Here is a 23414-nt window from a genome sequence, read left to right on the forward strand (position 1 = left end):
ATGCATGATCTTCTGAAATTTTGTTAATTTGTTTAATTTTGCTAATTTGTTTACAGTGGATGATATTGATTCCAGGATTTTATAAGGTTAGAATTTCCAAATACGTTGCATGGATTTGCAAATAAAAATAGAAACGGTGGATATAATTTTCTTTTATTATAATTAGAAGAAAATTATCATCACTATATTTTTTCCTTTACTGCAAAATTTAATTTTGTGTCTTCACCTTTTAATTAAAAGAAGAAAGAAATTCTAAGATCTAATAATTTTATTTCTTTCTTTATATTGTTTTTTTTTATTAATATTAAACTTTTCTAAAACAATATGATATTATGACCTTGAAATTCTATTAAGATGGATTAAAAAAAAAAAATTCTACATATCACCTACATAGAAATAGAAAAAAAAATTTTCCCCTTAAAACAAAAATATTTTGTTTCCCCTTTTACCCTTTGGTGTGGCAAACCAAGTCAAAATAGGAAAATTCAAGAATTAGCCAATTTAGCATTGCACCCATAGTCCAACAGCAAGAATTCCCAAGAAAAGCAAGTATGGAATGAAGAAATTTACAATTCTGGTTTTAAAATCACAATTAATACCATAAAAGCATTGATCTGAAAATGGAAGTAAATCTTAGTTGTCAGTTTTCACAAAACGGAAGCAATCTTGATTACGAAAACAGGCAAATTCAGAGTATAAAAACAGGTAAAAGCTCATATCCTTTACACATTGTTTCGTTCTTCTTTCTACAGAATTTTACATGTAGTAATTGTGGTAGTGGTAGTGGTAGTGGTAGTGCATAATTCAAAGATAAAGCAATGAGGCTTTTAATCATCTCTCCTTTATTTCTATCTGCCTTTCTCTTTTTCTTTCTTTTGCAGCCACCAACTTTTGCCATAAAAAAGGTAAGCATTTTTGCCCTTTCTCTGTTTTTTTTTTTTTTTGTTATTTCTCTTTTCGTTGTAATCTTCATTCCTCTGTTAATTTTGTTCCTTCCATTGATTTTTAGTGCCAAAACTTGATATTGTTTTTTAATTCTTTTATAAATTCTTTGAATTCCCTTAATTTTCTTCTAACGTTCATTGGTGATTAATTTCTCTCATCCAGTCTTACGTAGTGTATTTGGGATCACATTCACATGGTTCAGAAGCTAAATTGTCTGATATCAAGCGTGTCAAAAATTCCCATTATGAATTGCTTGGATCATTTACCAAAAGGTTGTATATGAATTTTGCTTGAAATGGATCAATCTTCATAGAAGAACAAACAAGCTTATCAATTTTTTTTTTTCACAGCAAGGAGGAAGCTAAGAACAAAATCTTTTACTCCTACACCAAAAACATCAATGGCTTCGCAGCTATGCTGGAAGATGAAGAAGCAGCACAACTTGCAAGTAAGAATTCTGATTCATGCTTATTCTGCTCTATTTCATTAATTTACGAATCAAAATACCAATAAAAGACAGAGAAGAAGAAGAAGAGTCATGCATCTTTGTTTCGCTCTGTTTTATCAGTGGTTGAATCTGAATTCACTAACAATTTGATAAATGCAGAGCATCCAGAAGTAATATCAGTGTTCTTGAACAAAGGAAAAAAGCTTCATACAACACGTTCATGGAGTTTTCTTGGATTGGAAAGAGATGGGTGGATTCCTGTTTCCTCACTTTGGACCAGAGCAAGGTTTGGTGAAGATGTAATTATTGCTAACCTTGACACCGGTGAGTATTATATATTTCAATTTTTTTTTAAATAATGCAATGAATTGGATTATTTAAATGATTGGAAGATTTGCATGAGATTTGAGTCTTGATTTGATGTTTTCAGGCCTTTTGATTGATGCCCATTTTTCATTTCAGTTGACTGCCCATATAGTTATTATTATTGGCTTTGCTGGACTACAATGGAGGATTTTGGAATTTTCTTCACAGCACCAATAAAAACAACAATAATAATATCTTTTGACTAAATAATATTAAAATTATATTTAAAAAATTATAAAATCTCCAATTTGAACTATAATTAAAAAAGAAGTTTCCAACCTTACTAATTTACATTAAATTTTATATTAATAAAACATTTAAGGGGATTAAGCTGTTTGGCAAGTAGATGTTTTTAAACTTATTAATTATATTTAAATAATAAAATAATGTCTTATGTACTAATTACTCTGTTTTTAACTTCATTAGTAAGAAGAGAAATCTCATGACACAATTCATTGTTTAACTTCATTTGTAAGAAAGGTTATAAATCTCATAATACAATTAAAAATTATTGACATGGTAATATTTATCTTGTGATTTATTTTGTTATAAATATGTATTTTTTTTCTTAAAATTCCTAATAAAAAAAGAGAAATTCCATAATACTGTTAAAAGAAAAATGCTAAAGTGACATTAATTGTAAATAAAAATAAAATTATTGCTCTTTTCGTCTCTAAATTGGTTTTTACTGTCTACAAACTGCCTTCATTAAAATTGCTTGATTAATTGTGTTGACTTCATACATGTATTTTCTATTTTTATTTTAAAATTATTGAGAGAATTCTTGTTATTTTGGCTGCTGAAAAAAATAATAAAAAAATTATTATTGGTAAGTTAGTATTGCTTTCAAAATGAAATTTCATTATTAAATTAATTTATTCATTTTAGTTTTTAATTTATTTTTTAAAAATACGAATTCATAATTTTTTAAATTATTAATTAATAGTATATTAATTATTTGATTTTAAAAATTTTGATGGAGCTAATTAAAAATTAGCGTTAATATTTAGAGATGGAAAAAGAAAAAAAATCATCTTATTAACGGACACAAATGTTTTACTTATCATAAAACAAATGATTTAATATTTTTTTATATTTTATTAAAAATATTGACATATCAGCTAATTTTAACAATATTTTTTAATTTTTCTATTTTTGTTAATAAAATTAAATATAAATACTTTAATATAAAAAAGTCATATATTCCTATGCGCTAAAATTAATATTTTGCCAATTATTTTCAGCTATTATTACAATTTTGTTTAAAATAGTAATATCAAAAAGAAAAAGTTATTAATAAAATTTTTTTTCTTCATTATTTAAAGATTAAGAATGGGGCAATGGGTAAGGCTGGAACAATATAAAGCTGAACAATGCATGGCAACTTTTGTTTCCTTTTTGAATAGTATAATAATAGTAATATGGCGTTGCTGTTGCTTTGCCAAAAGCTTTCAATTTCATAGTTTGATAATTTTCCTTTTTAAAAATGATTTTTATTAGAGTTTTTTTATCAGGTGTTTGGCCTGAGTCTAAGAGCTTTAGTGACGAGGGACTGGGTCCAATCCCACCCAATTGGCGAGGAATCTGTCAGCAAGACACGGCTGGCTTTCGTTGCAACAGGTTTCTTTAATTTTCTTTGTCATTAAATTTGTTATTATATTTATACAATATTATTTTAAAAAATTATTTTTATATTTTTAATTAGATGAATGAATTTCATTACAATTAGAAGTACAAATTTTAGCAATTTAATTTTAATAATTAGTTAATGACAGATTTATTTATTAATGAAATAGGTTATAATTTTAGTCTTTTGATAATTTCTTTTTTCTTAAAAAATTTTAATGTAATAAACAAAGTGCATATTGAACTGCTAATTCATTATCATGGTTCATGAAATATTTTATTTAGATTCTAATTTTTCTAGCTTCCTGTTGAAAAATTGTCTCATGCATATGCTTGATTACTTGTATAAGTTAATTACTTGTTATAAACTTTAATATTAATTAGCGTTCTCTTTCATTATAATGCATACGTTATGTTTTGTCAGAATCATTATGAAACTTGTATTTTTAGTCTAGAAAATTATGTGGGCAACCTGAATTAAATATGATTAATTTAATGTTTTAAGGGTCTGCAATTTCTAATTATTCGTTAACTAAATATTAGATATTTAACTAGATGATCCGACTCTTGAATTGGAAAAGAACTAACTGAAACAGTTTAAATTATCAAGAACTTTGTGATCATATGCGACTGATTTTTTTTTTTTTTTTAATTTGACGTTGTCAGAAAACTAATTGGAGGAAGGTACTTCAACAAAGGTTATGCTGCGTTTGTTGGCCCTCTAAACTCAACTTACAACACTTCAAGGGACAATGATTCAGGGCATGGAACTCATACCCTCTCAACAGCAGGTGGAAACTTTGTTCCAGGAGCTAATGTTTTTGGAAATGGAAATGGGACAGCCAGTGGTGGATCCCCAAATGCTCGTGTGGCTGCTTATAAGGTGTGCTGGCCGCCGGTAAATGGCAGCGGTGAGTGCTTTGATGCTGATATTATGGCTGCTTTTGATGCTGCAATAAGTGATGGAGTCAACGTGATATCGGTTTCACTTGGCGGTGATACTCCTGCTGAATTTTTTGAGGATTCGATCGCAATTGGTGCCTTCCATGCTTCAAGGAAGGGCATTGTGGTGGTTGCCTCAGCTGGCAATGCAGGACCAGCGCCACTTACTGTAACAAATTCGGCTCCTTGGTTGATTACTGTTGGTGCTAGCACCTTGGACCGTGAGTTCACAAGCTACGTTGCACTTGGCAATCGGAGGCATCTCAAGGTATTCTTTAATTCACGGTCTGTGTTCTATACCCAATTTAGATATAATAATTTCCTTATGAGTTTGACCATTTTGTTGTATGCAATTTTTAGGGTACAAGTCTTTCAGAAAAGGGCTTGCCAGCTGCAAAGTTTTATCCCCTGATTAGTGGTGAAGGTGCGAATGCTGCTGATAGTTCTGCTGGAGATGCGTGAGTAACTTAGTGATCGAGATCATATCTCATATTTTCATGCTATATGAAGTATTATGTGCTGGTTGTAAAGTGGCACAAAAACTTTTGCAGTTCTCTTTGTCTGCCTGGAACACTTGATCCTAAGAAGGTTAAAGGGAAAATATTGGTGTGCCTTCGAGGGATAACTGGTAGAGTAGAGAAGGGAGAAGAGGCTCTTCTTGCGGGCGCTGTTGGAATGATTTTGGCTAATGATGAATTTTCTGGCAATGAACTTATAGCTGATGCTCACGTGCTTCCTGCTGCACACGTCAATTTCACTGATGGTCAAGCTGCTATTGCTTACATCAACTCGACCAGGTAACATTTGCATTACCAAGCTAACTCTATCAACCTTTCAAAATTGATTGGAACAGATTCGTTCATATATATATATAGCAGGATTCCTGTGGCATTCATTACTCGTGTAAAGACAGAGTTAGAAACAAAGCCGGCTCCATCTATGGCTGCTTTCTCATCAAGAGGACCTAATATTATGGAACCTTCAATCCTCAAGGTCTGTTTTGCATTTCTTCTATTTAGTTTTCTTGAGTTTTCAAGACCTGTATGTAGACCTCTCTTATAACTTGTCATACATGTTTATTTCAGCCCGATATCACTGCTCCTGGGGTAGATATAATTGCTTCTTTCAGTTTAGCAGTAAGCCCATCTGGAGAAGAATTTGATAAGCGCAGGATTTCCTTCAACACAGACTCCGGTACTTCAATGTCTTGCCCTCATGTTTCTGGTATTGCTGGCCTTCTAAAAACACTCCACCCGGATTGGAGTCCTGCTTCTATCAGATCTGCAATCGTGACATCTGGTATTATTCCTTGAGTTGGGTTCTATTAGTACACTGTATTTTGATTATTTTCATCTCGATTACACCCCTAAGCTTAGCTTAGGAAAATTTGCATGAAATTTCGATTGATATATATATGGGTATTGGCTTAACTAATTTATTTCATTATCTGCAGCAAGAACAAGAGGTAACAATCTGGAGCCAATTCTAGATTCAGCAACCAATCTCAAGGCAACTCCATTCGACTACGGAGCAGGACACATACGTCCAAACCGAGCAATGGATCCAGGGCTAGTTTACGACTTGACAGAAAATGATTACTTGAACTTTTTGTGTGCCCGAGGGTACAACCAAAGCCAAATCAAGTTATTCTTAGGGAAGCCATACCCATGTCCCAAGTCCTTCAGCTTGGCAGACTTCAACTACCCTTCAATCACAGTTCCTAATCTCAATGAATCTGTAACAGTGACTCGAAGAGTCAAGAATGTTGGATCTCCTGGCGAATACTTCGCTTATGTCAAGGCACCACCTGGAGTTTCAGTTCTTGTTAAACCTAAGAACTTGAAGTTTAAAAGAAGTGGTGAAGAGAAGACATTCCAGGTCACTTTGAAAAGTACTTCAACATATGGGCCTACAGATTATGTTTTTGGAAGATTGGTATGGTCAGATGGCAAGCACTTTGTCAAGAGTCCTCTGGTGGTGAAGCAATAGCTAGTCAGATTTGTTCATTTTGAGCTCTATTTCTACAGCACTCAATTGATTGTAGAAATCAGAAACGCAATTTGTTGGATGTTCGTGTTAATTCTTGTCAATAAAAGTTAAGATATTCATCATATTATGAATAGTTCAAAAAATTATCACATTGTGCGAAAAATTTAAATTAATATGTCATATGAGAAATGATTTGTACAAAATGACCAACAATTTGGCAGGGGGCAACAACAATACTCGCTTGAAATTATTGAAAAAGAAAACAATTTTTATCTTTTATTTTTTTTTACTAATAAATTGCCTAAAAACAATTATTTGGGTCGTTTGATAAACTAACTTTTATAAATAATGAACTAAAATATTGAGTGTACAAGATAGTAGATTAAACCCATCATTAACCTATTTAATGAATTAAGATATTAATGAATTAAAATCTTGAATCAGTATAATATTTTATAACTTAATTAATAATCAATTTATTCATGTTAAGTGAAATAGTAAATCAAAATTATATAAAAAAAGTTACTAAAAAGTATATATAAATAAATAAATTAATATTATAATAAATATTAATAGATATGAATTGAGAATATATATATAGAAAAAAATGGCCGTATTCAGAACCTCTCACCCTGATTCAGATCCTTCATCATCTCTTCGACCATCCAACTCTAATTTGTCCAAAACGTCCCACCAAGATGTCGCATCTTCATCTCCTAAAAATAATGAAAAAAAAAAAAAAAAACTCCCTCACCTACATTTCAACTTCCAGACCTTGCCCACTCCAAGAGCTCGCCTACCATTTACTTGAAAAATTTCCCCGGCACATGTAATGCTTCTTTTTTATGGAATATGGCTTCCACATAAGCTCAGCAAAAGGGGTAGGCATTTTGGTTTTGTTCAGGTGGATTCTATAGCCACCATGCGCCAGCTCCTCAAGAAGCTCATACAAATAAGCTCAAGGCTTTCCAATCACATTTTATGAGGAATTACAATGAGATTCAACAAAATGGAAGAGGTGTAATAGCCAGCTCTAACCATTAGAAGAATTATCCGCTTTGGTCATAAGCCTTACGGTTTTGTCGAATAGAGGTCACCCATTTTAGAATTTCTCTCAAGTGAGCACGTCTAACTCAGTTCTTCCAACTCTTTATGCCATTCCACCAAAAGGCGCCTCAATGATTAGTTCCTCCATTTTATATTGTGACACCCCTTACCCGACTACAGTGTAGCCGAGCAAGTTATGCCACTCAGTGTGCCGGAGCACTCTATTTTATCTTAATTCATTTTTATCATAGTTTTAAAAATAACTTGTGAAATATAATTCATTTATTGAAATTGTAATTTATTTGAGATTCCGAAAACTTTATAGAAAATCCGGCGGAGTACCGGCTAAAAATGGAGAAAACAGTTCTTCGGAATCAGTGAAAAACACTTCCTATGATCATATTCAATCATCTCATCACTCTCAAACTTCAATATCAAAATCTCAACATTTTTCACCATTCATTTCTCAATCATTCATCTCATGTGATAATCATGTACAAGTCACAGTTATGTATTCACTTTTCCTTTCACAAACACAATTTTCTAAACAATTCCTCTTTATTTGTCATTCAATCATTTCACATCATCATTAGACTCAAATTATAAATAAATTCTCACATGTGATTCATAATCACAAATTACAAGTACTTACATTAATACAAAATTATATTACATTTGTTCAAATACATATGATAAAATAAGAGTTTAATTACAAAATTTACAAAAATCTCAAAATACAAAATGGGACCTAGTGTCCTACCAATGCACTGTAGTCTGTGAGGTGACACGGACGCTATGCAGAACTGTGAACTGCCTTACCGAATCTGTGGTCTACTGGGCCCTCTGTCCAAATCTTCAGTACCTACGCGTTGCAAAAGCGACGCGCTAAGCATAAAGCTTAGTGGTGCCAATAATACAAGAAAATATAATATGCAAATAAAGATAATAATTTCCTTGCTATTGTGTTCATAATAAATGAATAATTACTAACTTATTGTTTAGTCGAGGGCTATTCATGTTTTATGATATTAACTTCTTCATGCATTTCGTTAATTATTTTCTTCATGATCTTGAGCTTCTTTGTATTTTTGGTAATCATTCCTGATACTTAATTTTCGTATTTTCTTTAATGATCAGTTCAATCACAGTTATACTTTTCCATGCTCAAGTAACCTATACTGGACGACTGGACTGGATAACAGGTCGTTGGCACTGGACACCGCGGTGCCTCGGGCCGTCATACCATGGGACGCAGAACGTCTACCACGTATGCAGTCAGTATGGCTAAAAAGCCATGATATCACATAATCGAGCATAAAAGCCATGAATACGGGCATAAAAGCCATGAATACGGGCATAAAGCCATGAACACAGGCATAAAGTCTTTCGCAGTACTGGTAAAACAATACCCTATTGGCATGCCAAACTATCCAAACCAATCTTGTTAGGTATACTAGGGCATTTGATACTTTAAAATTCTTCAATCTTTGAATTTTAACTTTTGGTGTCACTATTCATTTCATTGGTCAACAAGAAAGTTGACCTTTGCATAGAAAGTAGGTACATTGACTTTGGCACTTCAAACATACCACATTTTTCATTTAAAACTTGTTGGAAGTGATCACCATTACCATTTCTAGGCTTAAACCAAGGGAAACAAAATTTTCAGTTTTTGAAGCTTAACTTTACTATTCCATTAAGCACTGTTACAGTGGGAATTTGAGGAAATGGTAAACATGAAAGTTGTTCCTTATTTTGTCTAGTTGAATTTCTTTTTTTGAATCACTCCATTTGGAGTTTTGTAACTCAAGTTATGGCCAAAATAAGTTTACTGTTCACGTGTACTGTTCATGCTGAAAATTTGGGTTTTGGCAGATTTTGGTCCAACTTTGGTCAGTAATTTGACCAAGTTAAGTTCATAATTTGGTCTGACTTTCTTCATATGAAATGTTCTACTATGCCTTAGGTTTCCATCGGTTCAAGAATCGCCTAAATCCGAGTTTTCTAGAGGGAGTTATAGCCATCCAAACATTACTGTTCAAATGTAAATCTGCAGAGTTGCAGGTTTGATAACTCAACTTTGTTCAATAATTTGAATGGGTTAATGGCATAATTTGGGGTAGGTTTCTTCATGAAAGTTGTTTGTCTATATCATATCTTGTTACTGTAAAAATTTCAGGTCAATTGACCACATCTACAGTGAGTTATGGCCAAATGAACAGTTACTGTTCATTTGGTCATTTCTGCAGGTGCTGTTGCAGGGTATCCAGATTGGGGCTAACTGTTGGTCCTCTTGCTTTAGTCTTTTGGGCATGGTTTCTTCAGCAAAAATGTGCCATTATAAGCCTAGTTTCAGGTCCAATTGGCCAAACACCAATTGGACCTACACAGCCAAAGTTATGGCTGTCTAAGTGGACTGAAATTTCAGTCACCCTGCTGCACTTACAAGGCAGCCTACTCATTCCCTTTGCCATGCTATATTTCAGTCCAAATTATGGTCAACTTACCTAAAATGGTCACTAATTGACCCTTATAATGTTCTTTCACAATTTCATAAGCTAAATCCAAGTTTCACACCTCAAAACCCTAATTTCCATTATAAATTTTCACAACTACCTTAATTAATCACTTTCATTCCTTACATATATATATATATATATATATATATATATATTTTTTTTTTTTAAACATACTCTCTAGTTCACTCTAAGTCCATCAAGACACTCAATCATGTTCCTTCTTTAGAGCTGCCAAAAATCATGGTGGACATACACATAACTTTTATTCATTTAAGTTACAAATTCATACTTGTTTCAAGTCTCTAACATGGGATTAAAGAGTTTTAAGTATATATGTGCACTAACCTCTTGTAGGGCAGAATTTTCCAAGCTAAAACTTCACTTTCCTTCACTTTCTAGGCTGCCAAACACTTCCCAAGAGGTAGAGACAAGCTTTTAGTGAAGGGACTTAGGGTTTTATAGTGTAAATTAATGGGAAAATGGAAGTAATTAAAGAAAACTTCCATGGAGGGTTATGGAGGAGAGGATCACGTTTTGAAGAAGAAGATGGCTGCTTGTTTTTGGTCTTCCTTGGTCTTTATTTATCTCTTTTATTAATTAGTCAAATGGTTACTTAATTGTGATTGGTTATGGCTTTTAAATGACATCATCAAGATGTCATAAATTGCTTTTTATTTCATTTTCCTTTTCTTTTATCCACTACTCATTTCCAATTTCATTTTTAGTAATATTTATTCATATTTTATGTCATATTAATTATTTACTTAACTGGACAAGTCGGCCAAAAATCACCTCTGAAGGCGAAATGACCAAAATGCCCTCCGTTTGGCTTAACGGGTCAAAATTATGCATCTGGAATTGAAAATTTTTTCTAAATATTTTCTTGGCATTCTAATGCCATAGGAACCTCAATGACCCTTCTCTGGAGTCCCAAAAATTATTTTATGAATTTTTTCCCGGGTCTAGGGCTCCTCGTTGCGAGAACCGCAACTTACCTCTGGTTACCCATCGCTTGGGCACCGGCTCATTTGACTTAGTTGCATTTTATTTCTAAAATTTTTTCTAAATTTTTCTTATTAATATTTGAGTTAATTATGGTTCCTTGCTTTAGTTTAAATATTTTTCCGGACGTTCTAGCTGTCCGGACCGACACCGGTCACCGGAACAGTAGACTGTACGGAGTTGCTACGGGGAGGGTGTTACATATATATAATTACCTTCTTCTCTCGTTTCGCTGTGGGATTGGATTCGACCACTCTGTGGCTCCCCTCCAAACGCTGAGAAGGCGGTTTCCCCCACGCTTTCAGCTTGTCACCCCCGACAGTACACACCTATTAGAGGGAGTTGGGCTCTGATACCAATAATAATGACCAGGTCTAAATGTAACACCCCCTTACCCGATCTATAGAGTAGCCAAGCAAAGGAATGCACATCCTGTGCCTAAGCACCTAATTTCATCTTATCTTTTATTTGGTTAATTTGTATTCCATCATAATTGAAATTAAAAAAATTTTTAAACGAAAAAACTGCAAGAGTTTTTCCGTATTTTTAATGTTTGACTTGTTAAATATTTGACCTGTTTAAAATATCAATAATAAGACTTTCAATATCATTCAATTTCATCATCATAAATTTATATTTTCATTCACTTTCATTTTCAATCATAATCTCCTTTCATTTCATTCATTTACAAATATACATATTTGTCCTACATTTACAAATATACATATTTGTCCTACATTTACAAATATACATATTGGTCTTACAATCCAAAATTTATTACATCTTTCTTTAATTACATCATAAAAAATCATGCCATTGCTGTGGACCAAAATCTATACCAAAATGTAGTGTGGAGGTGACACGGACCATTACTGCAGATCCTCGCAAAATCCTTGCCTGACGCCTATTGGGTCTTATCACATTGACTTGCGTGAGGAAAAGCCCATCACGCCAAGCATTTCTGCTTAGTAATGCAATAATATAATAAATGTATAAGATATAAATACAAACAATAATTTCATGCTTGAAGTAATATAAGGAGATTGCACATTTAATCTTAATTCTGCATCATTTGAAAGAAAATAGGGTTTGTAATACCAAAATTTAATAGTTATTTCATTGATTAATCACAAAATGATTTTCCTTATCCTCCACAATATTTTTATTTCTTTCCCTCATTTTTACATATTTTTACAACCTTTGGAAATATTTATTTTCTTGGGATCTTTCCTTGTCTTCATTTTGATATTCAACTTTCTTAATTTATTACAGTGCCCAAGTAACCTTAAATCAGACTGTTTGTGTAACGCCCTCACTTTAAGTAGTCCATACATTCGACTACTCCGGTGACCTAATATCTGTTCGGATAAGTCAGGATGTGTGGAACTACACTTCAGTGATAATAAACAGGCATAAAATGATGAAATAAATAAAAATAAAATACAAGAAAAATTAAAGAAAAATAAAAGAGAGAAAGTGAAACTAAGTTAAACGAGCCGACACCGAAGCGATGGGTGACCACACCGGGAAGTTACGGCGCAGGCAATAGCTGATCCTGGGACTGCGGGGAACCCTCGAAATTAAGTTTCGAGACATAATTAAAGACTTATTGAAGTATAATTGACATTAAAAATGTCAAATAAAATTAAAGAATTAGTACAAAGAAAAACGAAAAATTCAAGAAACCGATAAAAATCGTTGTTACCGAAAAATCAGGAATGCAACCCGAAGAGGGGTATTTTGGTCATTTGACACCTAGAGTTGCCTTTTGACCTCAATGTCAATTAAAAATGAGAGATAGCACACTTTGAAAATATCATGAAAAATTAAAATGTGGTACATTATATAAATAGTGAAAGAAATGAGGTGAATGTGCAAATAATAAAACTTTAATTAATTAAAGATTAAATTATTCCTAAGTGCTCCACTAACTCTCATCTTGGGCCACCTATACAAGCAATTGGGACAAGAATACAACCACTTTCTTCTTCTTCTTCCCATTTTCTTCTCTTTGCCGAATTCAAATCCCTAAAGTCACCATGGCCGGCCGCCATGCATGAGCTCCACTCCACCATGATCAAGCCATTTTCTTTGTAGATTCCTTCACTAAAGTTGGTCTATACACCTGGGCAGTATATTGGGAGCAAGAAAGAAAGGTTTTGGTGAGGTATAGCAAGCTTTAAAAATAGATAAGTGTCCAATTTTTCTTTCCTTCTCAAGTAAACTTTGAATTAATGTTGGGATTACTTGAATGGGTGAGAAATTTAAAGAAATGGAAGTGTATTTAATGGCCTCCAATTTCGGTAGCCATGGAAGAAGTGAGAGATTGATTAATTCATGTGTAAAGAAAGTGATTTATGATGTTAATTAAAGTATTATATGTGTAGTCAAATTTTGTCATGTGTATGTGTGAAGTTGGTATATTTAAATTAGGGTTTTGTAAGAGGTATTGAAGACTTTGATAGATGATGAATTTCAGCAGCCTTGAGGTCCATTGGAGAGTGCTAATTTCATGAATATAAATATTGAATTATGGTGTAATACATTAGTAGAAGTATATGGCAAATTGTTAAGTTGAATTCATGTGTATTAGTTAGTTATTCTATATGTGTATTATGGTTAATTTTGACCATTTGATTAAGGGTTGTGTATTGTATATTAAGGACTTGTATAAACTGCTCAAATTGACCAATTTGCAGTGTGATGAATGAGTGTGGAATGTGATGAATCCTGAATTTAGGTATGGGAGTTTGAGGATTTAGAATTTAAATGTATAATGTTTGTATAATTGAAGAATTGTATAAGGGCAGTATGCATTTGGGACTATAACCCTAATTGTGTGATCCTAATTGGTATGAGGCCAATTGGAGGTAAAATTAGACATGCAATGAACCAACTTTCATGTAGAAGTATTGTGTGACACCCTTTACCCGTCTACAGTATATCCGAGTAAGATATGTCACACGGTGTACCGGAACACTATTTTTTCTCAATCATTTTTATTCTTCCTTAATTTATTTTTATCATAGTTTTAAATATAATTTATGAAATATAATTCATTTAAGTCATTTATTGAAATTATAATTTATTTGAGGTTCCAAAAATTTTATAGAAAATCCGGCAGAGTACCGGCTAAAAATGGAGAAAACAGTTCTTCGGAACCTGTGAAAAACACTTCCAATAATCATTTCCGATCAATCCCAAACTCCATTTCATCAACAAAATCTCAATATGTTTTTCAACAACATTTCCATTTATCAATCATTCATCTCATATGATAATCATGTAAAAGTCATAAATAAATATTTACTTTTTCATTCACAAACACAATTTCCACTATATACATTAATACCCAAAATATATTACATAAGTTTCAATTACATATGAGAAAATAAAAGTTAGTTACAAAATACCAAAATGAAACCTAGTGTCCTACCAATGCACTGAAGATGGTGAGGTAACACGGATACTATGCAGAGCTGCAGGAGGTCTCACCCAGTCTGTGGTCTACTGGGCTCTCGGTCAGTATCTCCAGAACCTACACGTGGCAAAAGCAACGCGCTAAGCAATAATGCTTAGTGGTGCTAATAATAAAATAAAAATAAATAACAGAAAATAAATATGCAGTGAATGTATTGATATCTCGTTGCAAATAAATTTTCGTTGAGTATTTGTAGATTTACTTATTTTGTACTTGTTATATTCATTATTTTATTAAATTTATCCACTTTCATTTTTGGTTGCCCAAGTAACCTATACTGGACGACTGGACTGGATAAACGGGTAAACTGGCACTGGGTATCAAGTACCTCAGGCTGTCACACCATCGGTCACATATGTATCTCCCGGTGTGCAACAGAACAGCTAATAAGCTGTAATAACATTAGGCACAAGGCCAAGTCTCAACACAATGTCAGAATGGCTAAAAGCCATGAAATCACAGAATGGCATAATGCCATATGCAGTACTGCTAACTGAACCCTATTGGCATGCCAAGCTATCCAAACCAATCTTGTTAGGTATACTAGGGCATTTCACACTTTTAAGTTTCACAATTTTTGGAATTTAAGTTTTAGTGTTACTATTCCATTCATTGGTCAACAAAAATGTTGATTTTTGCATAGGCAATAGGTACATTGGTTTTCATATCATCAACATACCACATTTTGCATTCAAAATTTGTTGGTATTGGTTGCTAATACCATTTCTAAGCTTAAAGTTAGGTGGGCAGAATTTTCAGTTTTTATGCCTTACATTTACTGTTCCATTGGTCAATCTTGCAGTGGGAATTTGGCAAAATGGTCAACATGAAAGTTGTTCCTTATTTTGTCTAGTTGAATTTCATTTTTTGAATCACTCCATTTGGAGTTTTGCAGCTCAAGTTATGGTCCAAAAACCACAACTGGCCGGATTGGAATTTTTCTGGACTGACCATATCTACAGTGCAGTGAACAGTAACTGCAACTCCCTTGTTGGATAGGTTCTGGTCATAATTTGGGGTGCATTTCTTCATGAAAGTTGTTGTTCTATATCTTAGCTTGTTGCTGGTAAAATTTCAGGTCAATTGGGCCATTCTACACTGAGTTATGGCCAAATGAACAATCACTGTTCATTTGGTCATTCTGCAGAAACTGATTGCAGGACACCCGGATTGGGGCAAGCTTTTGGTTGACTTGGTTTGGTCTTATGGGCATGGTTTCTTCACCAAAGTTGTGTCATTATGTGTCTAGTTTCATGTCCAATTGGCCAAACACCAATTGAACCTACACAACCCAAGTTATGGCAGTCCAACCAGGCTGGACTCACATCCAAACCTGCAGGTCTCATTAGGCAGCATACCAAATCAGTTTTTAATGCTACAATTCACTCCAAGTTATGGTCAATTTACCTCAAATGGTCACTATTTGACCATTAGAATGTTAATTCACCATTATATAAGCAAAGCCCAAATTTCTCTCCAAAACCCTAGTTCCCCATTCCAATTCACACAACATACATTAATTCAACATACTAATTCATTATCAATATATATACACTTCAAACACCATCTCTAATCCACTCTAAACCCATCAAAACAATCAAAATCACCACCCCCAATAGGCTGCCAAAATTTATCATATACCCTAGCATGCATAATTCTCTTCAATTCCCACAAATTCCTAGCCTAACTTAGTGTCTTAACATGGATATCCACAGAAAGAAAGAGAAAGATGGCACTAACCTTAATAAGGCAGAATTTTCTCTTGTTAATTCTTCACTTTCTTTTGTTTTCTTGGCTGCCAAATACTCTAGCAAGGTTGGGTGACAAATTTTAGTGAATGATTTTATAGATTTTGGGGTGAGAAATCAAAGGATTGAAGGTATAAGTGAATAAGAGTTATGGAGGAAGAGGGAAAGAATTTTCGGCTGGCTGAAGAAGAAGGAAAATTCTGGAGTTTTTTTTTCTTAATTTTTATCTCTTTTATTTGTTTTAAGAAGACTTGCTAAATGGTGATTGGTGGGAGGTTTTGAATGACATCATTATGATGTCATAATTAGGCATTTTATTCTTTTTTTTTTCTTTCATTTCTACTAACTTCAAATTAATTTTTCATCAACATTAATTCATATTTTATGTCATATAATTTATGTACTTAATTGGACAAGTCGGCCAAAAATCATCTCTGAAGACGAAATGACCAAAATGCCCTCCGTTTGGCTTAACGGGCCAAAATTGTCTGTACCGATTGAAAAATTTTTCTAAATATTTTCTTGGCATTCTAATGCCATAGGAACCTCAATGACCCTTTTCTGGAGTCCCAAAAATTATTTTATGAATTTTTCCTGGGGTCTAGGGCTCCTAGTTGTGAGAACCGCAACTTCCCACTAGGTTACCCATCGCTAGGGCACTGGCTCATTTAACTTGATTGTATTTTATTTCTAAAATTTTTTCTAAATTTTTATTATTAATATTTGAGTTAATTATAGTTCCTCACTTTAGTTTAAATATTTTTCCGGACGTTCTAGCTGTCTGGACAGACACTGATCACCGGAACAGTAGAATGTACGGAGTTGCTACAGGGAGGGTATTACATATTGCCCAAATTCTGCCTAGAAAATGACCGAAAAAGTGACCAAATTCAGATTGCCTAAAATGTGAACCCAAAATTTGACCATATGCATAGTAATCAGTCTTATGGCCATAACTCACTCAAAACAGGTCCAAATGACCTGAAATTTATACCGTTAGAAAGCTTAGACATAGGGCTACAACTTTGGTGAAGACCACTAAGCCCAAAAATGCCAATTACCAAGTCCAAATGATCGCCAATATTTGGTTACAAAAACTGGTCGAATTGACTTTGACCTATAAATGACCTAAACTTTGTAATATAAGTGCAACTTGACCAGCAATAGTAAAATGACCATAACTTGGTCCATAGAACTCCAAATGACATGAAATTAGTCCCAAAATTTCAATAAGACATAGATATACAATATTGGTAATTTGACCAAAACCCAAAAATCATGGGAACTAGGTCAATTAACTTGATTAATTTGGCACACTAAATCTGGAATTGGCGCATTTGACCATAAAATCTAGAAAATTCAAATAAGCATATCTCCCACAAGAAGTTTCCAATTTAAATGAGCCATACCAATATGGAAAGCTAAGAAAGAGACCTAAAACTTTATTTTAGACAACTTTCTCAAATTATAAATGTATAAGGTCAGAATTTAAGGTCAAAGCCATTGACCTAATTAAGGACCATGCCAATATAAGACCTTTGAGTCCAAGTCAATAATTTGACTATAAATAATTCTATAAGACTTGACAAATTACAAGTAAAATTTTTGATTGACCCTAAGACATAGGGCAACAATACTTATGAAGAATGCTAAACCTCAATGTGATTACAAATAGTCCAAATAAATTAGTAAAGTCAGAACCGAAAATGCCTAATAAGGAAGTCAAAATTTAACTTTGACCTAGTTATTTTTAAATAACCATAACTTAAGTTATACAACTCCAAATGGAGTGATTCAAAAAGGAAATTAAAGAAGATGTCACACTTTAGCCCTCTATAAGACATAACATGATCCCGTAGAATACCTAATGAACTACCGAACTTCACATAACGAAAACTCATTAAGTACCCTACAAGGGATTTTAAAACCATTTTCTTACTTTTTGGAAGTGGGGAGCATTTTGGTAGGAATTAAAAAAATTTAATTGAAGTTTGAAAACTAGTTAAGATTTTGGTCCTATTTTATTTTTTCGCAAATTTTATAAAAATTTTGGCAGAGTGTCGTCTGTATTTTGAGAAATTCTTTAAATACTTGAAAAAAAAACACTTCTAATAATTTTTTTCATAACTCCCAACCTAAATCAACTCAAGTCAACACAATTCAATTTAATTCCACAACTCAACTAAAAATTGGTCATCTCAAAATACTTCACAAATTCATTCACATTGCATATAGTACTTAATTTACAAATACAGATCTTAATTTATAATAAGAAAATTTAAAATATCATTATTACAATTTATTATACAACTGCTCAACTTTACATTGATACATAAGATACTATAATATTTACATCAAATAACTATAAGGTATAATTAAATACCCATACAAAAATATCAGCGAGGTTCTTGCCAATTCAGTAGCTCACCCTGCTGCTTTTTCCTTGCTCTTATCTGTGACAGCAAAATAAGCTATCACTGAGTATAAAAATACTCAGTGGTGCACAATAAAAATTTGAAATGCAATACATAAAAGATTCATTGACAAATCACAATCACATTTCACAAATTATCAAAACTCATTATAGCACAATTTTGGTTAAATAATTTAATAAACATAGTGTTGCCAATTCATACACAACTTCAGCCATTACACAAAATTTCTGATCAATGCCGTGTTGTACACCATGACAAAGCGATCTACAACCCCACTAATCGAAATCAATGAGGGAGGTGGCTAGCTAGCTAATGAGTACTGATCCGATCTACAACCTCAACTGGTAAACCAGAGAGGGAGGAAAATAATCGATCTCAATCCCATAAATGGAGGAGGAATAATAAGGCACTATCATGCTAAGTGTGAATCCGAAATCAATTTAAAGCAATTTATTCAAATATTGCATGCAAAATCAAATCAATTTCCAAAGTCACATTTTCATTCACAAGTGGCAACACAAAGTTCTTAAACTCATAATTAACACAGAAATTTCATAATGCGTACTAAATCAATTTTTCAATGATAAAATGCTTAAATAAGGTTTATTGTGCAGAAACCTGATGTGAGTTGCCTCTAGGCCTTGACTCAGTCTCTTAGACCTTCCGGGTCTTTTTCAGCTGAAACATGAAATTTATAGTGTGTCAGTATCCTTGCCTCATAATAATTCCAATAATTAATTCATATATGTTCAATTCTAGCCCTAATATGCTTAAACTTACATTCTTAAAAATTTTCATGTTGAGATTACTATTCATGGTACAATTCAAGTCAAATTATTGACTTTATTATGCTTAAAAGGTATGGGAAATCCAATTATACCCACATACCACATTTTAGTTACCTAACTTATTGGTTTTGGTCATTTTCTCAAAACTTAAGTCTTTTAGGCAAACTTTCAAATTTTCAGTTTTGGTGACCTATTTTGCACTGTTCCATTGGTCATGTTGCTGTTAGAATTTGGCCAAGTTTTCTTCATAGAAATTGTTCCTTATTTTCTAACTTTATTTTCCTTTTTAAATCACTCCATTTGAAGTTTTGTAGCTCAAGTTATAGCCATTTGAACATGGCTGGCCGGATTGGCCTAATCCAGATTTTCTGGGCACCAAAACTGGTTCTGGCAGTTTTAGATCACTAATTTTGGGTGGCTAAATGACTTAGTTAAAGGAATAATTTGGGTTTGTGTTCTTCATGAAAGTTGTAGGTCTATATCTCAGCTTTCTACTGGTAAAATTTCAGGTCATTTGGACATGCCTAGCCTAAGTTATGGCCAAATGAATAAATACTATTTATTTGGTCATTTTTGTACAGGGCAGAACACCCAATTCTGGATTTGGTCAATTTATTCACTATGCTATGGTTACTTTTTGGGCATGATTCCTAAATGAAAAATGTGTCATTTTGTTTCATCCCCAATTAGCCTCACACCAATTGGGTTGGTAAATTTTCAGTTTGGGTCCCTGAAAGGGACCTAGGTCATGCTGCCTGCAGATTGACCCTCTCCAATCCGAATTGGAACTTAGTTTCAACAATTCATACACACTACAAATGGTCACAATTGACTATTTCTCAACTCAAATAAGGTCAAACACACCATTTGACTATTTCTCTAATTTTTGTCTCCCAAAACCCTAGGTCCAAACCCTAACTCACTTGATTTGTTACATTTTATTAATTCCAAGTATACAAATATACTTTCTCAACTCATTCAAGCTTTCTAACATGTTTAATTCAATCAAATTCATGCATTTTCAACTTAATCCCTAGCTGGCCGAATTCACATAGAGTCCTCCAAAGATGTTTTCTATTCATTTTAAATATATTTCTAGGTTTATTCAACTATAAACACAATAATTCAACTAAAAATTTAAAGTTTAGATTACTAACCTCACTTTGAATTTCAAATCTTCAAATCTTTCACTCTTCTTCCAAACTTTCTTGATTAATCTTCTTTTCTAGTTGCCCAAACAAGGTTTAATCTAAGGAACTTGCAATTTCTATGGCTAACTTTTGGTTTCTTCAAGCTCAAAAATGAGCTTTCATGGAGGATTTTGAGAGGGAGAGGGTGAGAGATGAGAGACGGCAAAATGGAAAGGAAGAAGGCTTTTGCTTTATTTTTTTTTCTTTTCTTTTTTGTGTTTTTAATCCTCTTTAATCCACAATTATCCAATGAGATTTTCAATTTTTTTTTATTAAGTTTATTACATTACATCATGCATGATGTCATGCATTATGTAATAACTTTTTCACTTTTTCTTTTTCTTTTTTTTTTTTCCATTTGTTTTTCCATTAGTTCTTTAGTTTAATTCCCGATTTCGAAATTTTATTTTCTTTGATTTTATTTGATAGTTAGGTCAGGAGTCAGCTCTAGGGGTCAATCGACCAAATTGCCCCTCGCCGGTTTGACCCGGTTTGCAAATAGTTCAATATTTCTTCTAGATCCCTGACCTAATTATTTGACCTACTTAACAATTCTTTTTCATAATTTTCTCTTTTTCACTGTGTTCGCAATAGTCCTAAGGACCGCGGCGTCACATTTTACGGTTTGAAATTGAGTTTAAATCGACCTTGCAATCCTTCCCGAGAAGGTCACCCATCGCTGTGACTCTCAGCTCATTTAACTTCTTGTGTTCTGTTTTTCTTATTTATACTTAACTAATTGACAATTACTAATTATTTGTGTTTAGGGCTTATCTAGTTGTCTTAGATATGGTTCTAATCCTCTTAATTATCCGGACCGACACCAATCACCGGGACAGTGAAATATACCAGGCTATGCAAATAGGAGTGTTACAATTCTCCCCCCCTTAAAATAAATTTCGTCTCGAAATTTTACCTGGCATCAATCTCTGAACAGCTGTGGGTGCTGTCTCCTCATGTCCTCCTCTTGTTCCCAAGTAGCCTTCTAGCCCAAATGATGGTTCCACAGCACTTTCACTAACGGTATCTGCTTGTTGTGTAGCTACTTCACCTCATAAGCCAGAATCTTTATGGGTTCTTCCTTATATGTGAGGTCTAGATTCACTTCAATTTCTTCCACTAGTAGTACATGAGATAAGTTTGATCGATACCTCCTCAATATAGACACATGGAAGACATTATGTATCTTCTCTAACTCTGGAGATAGTGCTAAACGATATGCCAAAGGACCCACTCTTTCCAGAAACTCATATGGCCCAATGAAACGAGGACTCAGTTTTCCCTTTCTGCCAAACCTCATAATTTTCTTCCAAGGGGAAACTTTGAGGAATACTTTTTCACCCACTGTATACTCAATATCCCTTCTCTTTAAATCAATATAGGACTTCTGACGATCTGATGCAGTCTTAAGTCGATCTCTGATCACTTTGATCTTCTCCTCGGTCTGCTGAATAATTTAAGGCCCAATCATCTTCCTTTCACCTACCTCAACCCAACACAGGGGAGTTCTATATTTTCTGCCATGCAAAGCTTTATATGGAGGCATCCCAATGCTTGATTGGTAGCTGTTGTTGTAAGCAAACTCAATCAAAGGCAAGTGTATGTCCTATCTGCCCTCAAAATCAATCACACAAGCCCGTAGCATGTCCTCCAAGATCTGAATTACCCTCTCTGACTGGCCATCTATCTGTGGGTGAAATACCGTGCTGAAGTTCAATCTAGTTCCTAGGGCTCTCTGAAGACTACCCCAAAATCTAGAAGTGAACCTAGGATCTCTGTCAGATATGATGGATACTGGCACTCCATGCAGTTTTACTATCTCATCAATGTACAACTTGGCCAATCTTTCTAAACTGTAGCCCATCCAGACTGGCAGAAAATGAGCAGACTTGGTCAGTCTATCAACAATGACCCATACTGCATCATGACTCTTCTGTGTCCTCGGAAGTCCCATCACATAATCCATTGTTATTCGTTCCCATTTCCATTTCGGTACTGGTAGTGGATGTAACAAACTAGCGGATACTTGATGCTCTGCCTTTACTTGCTAACAAGTTAGGCATTTAGAAATAAATTTTGCCACATCTCTTTTCATACCCATCCACCAGTAATGCTCCTTTAGCCCTCTATACATTTTTGTGCCACCAGGGTGCATAGCAAAAAGAGACTCATGTGCTTCCTTCAAAATGATATGTTTTAAGTCAACATCATTAGGAACGCACATTCTGCCCTGGTGAAGCAGTAGACTGTCATCTCTTATTGAGAATTCTGGTTTCTTGCCCTGCTGGACTTCTTCTAATAACTTCTAATACCTTTCATCATTTTGAGTAGCCATTCTGATCTGATCAATCAACACTGGCTGTACATGCCATGCAACTGTTGTCTGCCCCTCGTCATTAATCTCTAAGCTAGCATGTAATGATCCCAACTTATGTACCATAGACAAAGGAGTAACCCGTAGACTTATCATAGTCTTGCGACTTAAGGTGTCAGCCACAACATTAGCTTTCCCTGGCTGATAGTCTATCAGACAATCATAGTCTTTTATCAACTCTAACCATCTCCTCTGTCTCAAATTCAACTCTTTCTGAGTGCCCAAATACTTCAAACTCTTATGATCTGTGTAGAAGTAGCATTTCTCCCCATACAAATAGTGTCTTCAGATTTAAGAGCAAACACTATAGCTGCAAGCTCTAAATCATGTGTCGGATAATTCCTCTCATGCGGTTTCAGCTGGCGTGATGCATAGGCAATAACATTTCGATCTTGCATCAATACACAACCTAACCCATTGTGAGAAGCATCACTATAAACTGTATATTCTTTACCCGGTATAGATAAAGTCAGGACTGGAGCCTTAGTCAAACACCTCTTCAATTCATCAAAAC

General features: G+C 33.7%; 1 protein-coding gene across 2 annotated transcripts; it reads left to right on the forward strand.

Annotated features, from left to right (window-relative positions):
• Window positions 1–777: 777 nt before the first annotated feature.
• Window positions 778–6440, forward strand: LOC110643278 (subtilisin-like protease SBT5.3). 2 transcript variants are annotated; one of them, XM_058135847.1, is made up of 11 exons: window positions 778–905; window positions 1108–1217; window positions 1296–1393; window positions 1553–1717; window positions 3274–3379; window positions 4052–4595; window positions 4688–4785; window positions 4879–5124; window positions 5203–5320; window positions 5413–5626; window positions 5781–6440. In XM_058135847.1, the coding sequence occupies exons 1-11, from the start codon at window positions 819–821 to the stop codon at window positions 6314–6316; spliced, it is 2322 nt and encodes a 773-aa protein (XP_057991830.1). In that variant the 5' UTR covers window positions 778–818; the 3' UTR covers window positions 6317–6440. The 2 variants fall into 2 exon arrangements, with proteins under 2 accessions (XP_057991830.1, XP_021651301.2); XM_021795609.2 differs by having other exon boundaries at window positions 5206–5320.
• Window positions 6441–23414: the final 16974 nt, after the last annotated feature.

Source organism: Hevea brasiliensis, chromosome 2, assembly GCF_030052815.1.
Source record: "Hevea brasiliensis isolate MT/VB/25A 57/8 chromosome 2, ASM3005281v1, whole genome shotgun sequence".
In the NCBI taxonomy this organism is placed as follows: Eukaryota; Viridiplantae; Streptophyta; class Magnoliopsida; order Malpighiales; family Euphorbiaceae; genus Hevea; species Hevea brasiliensis.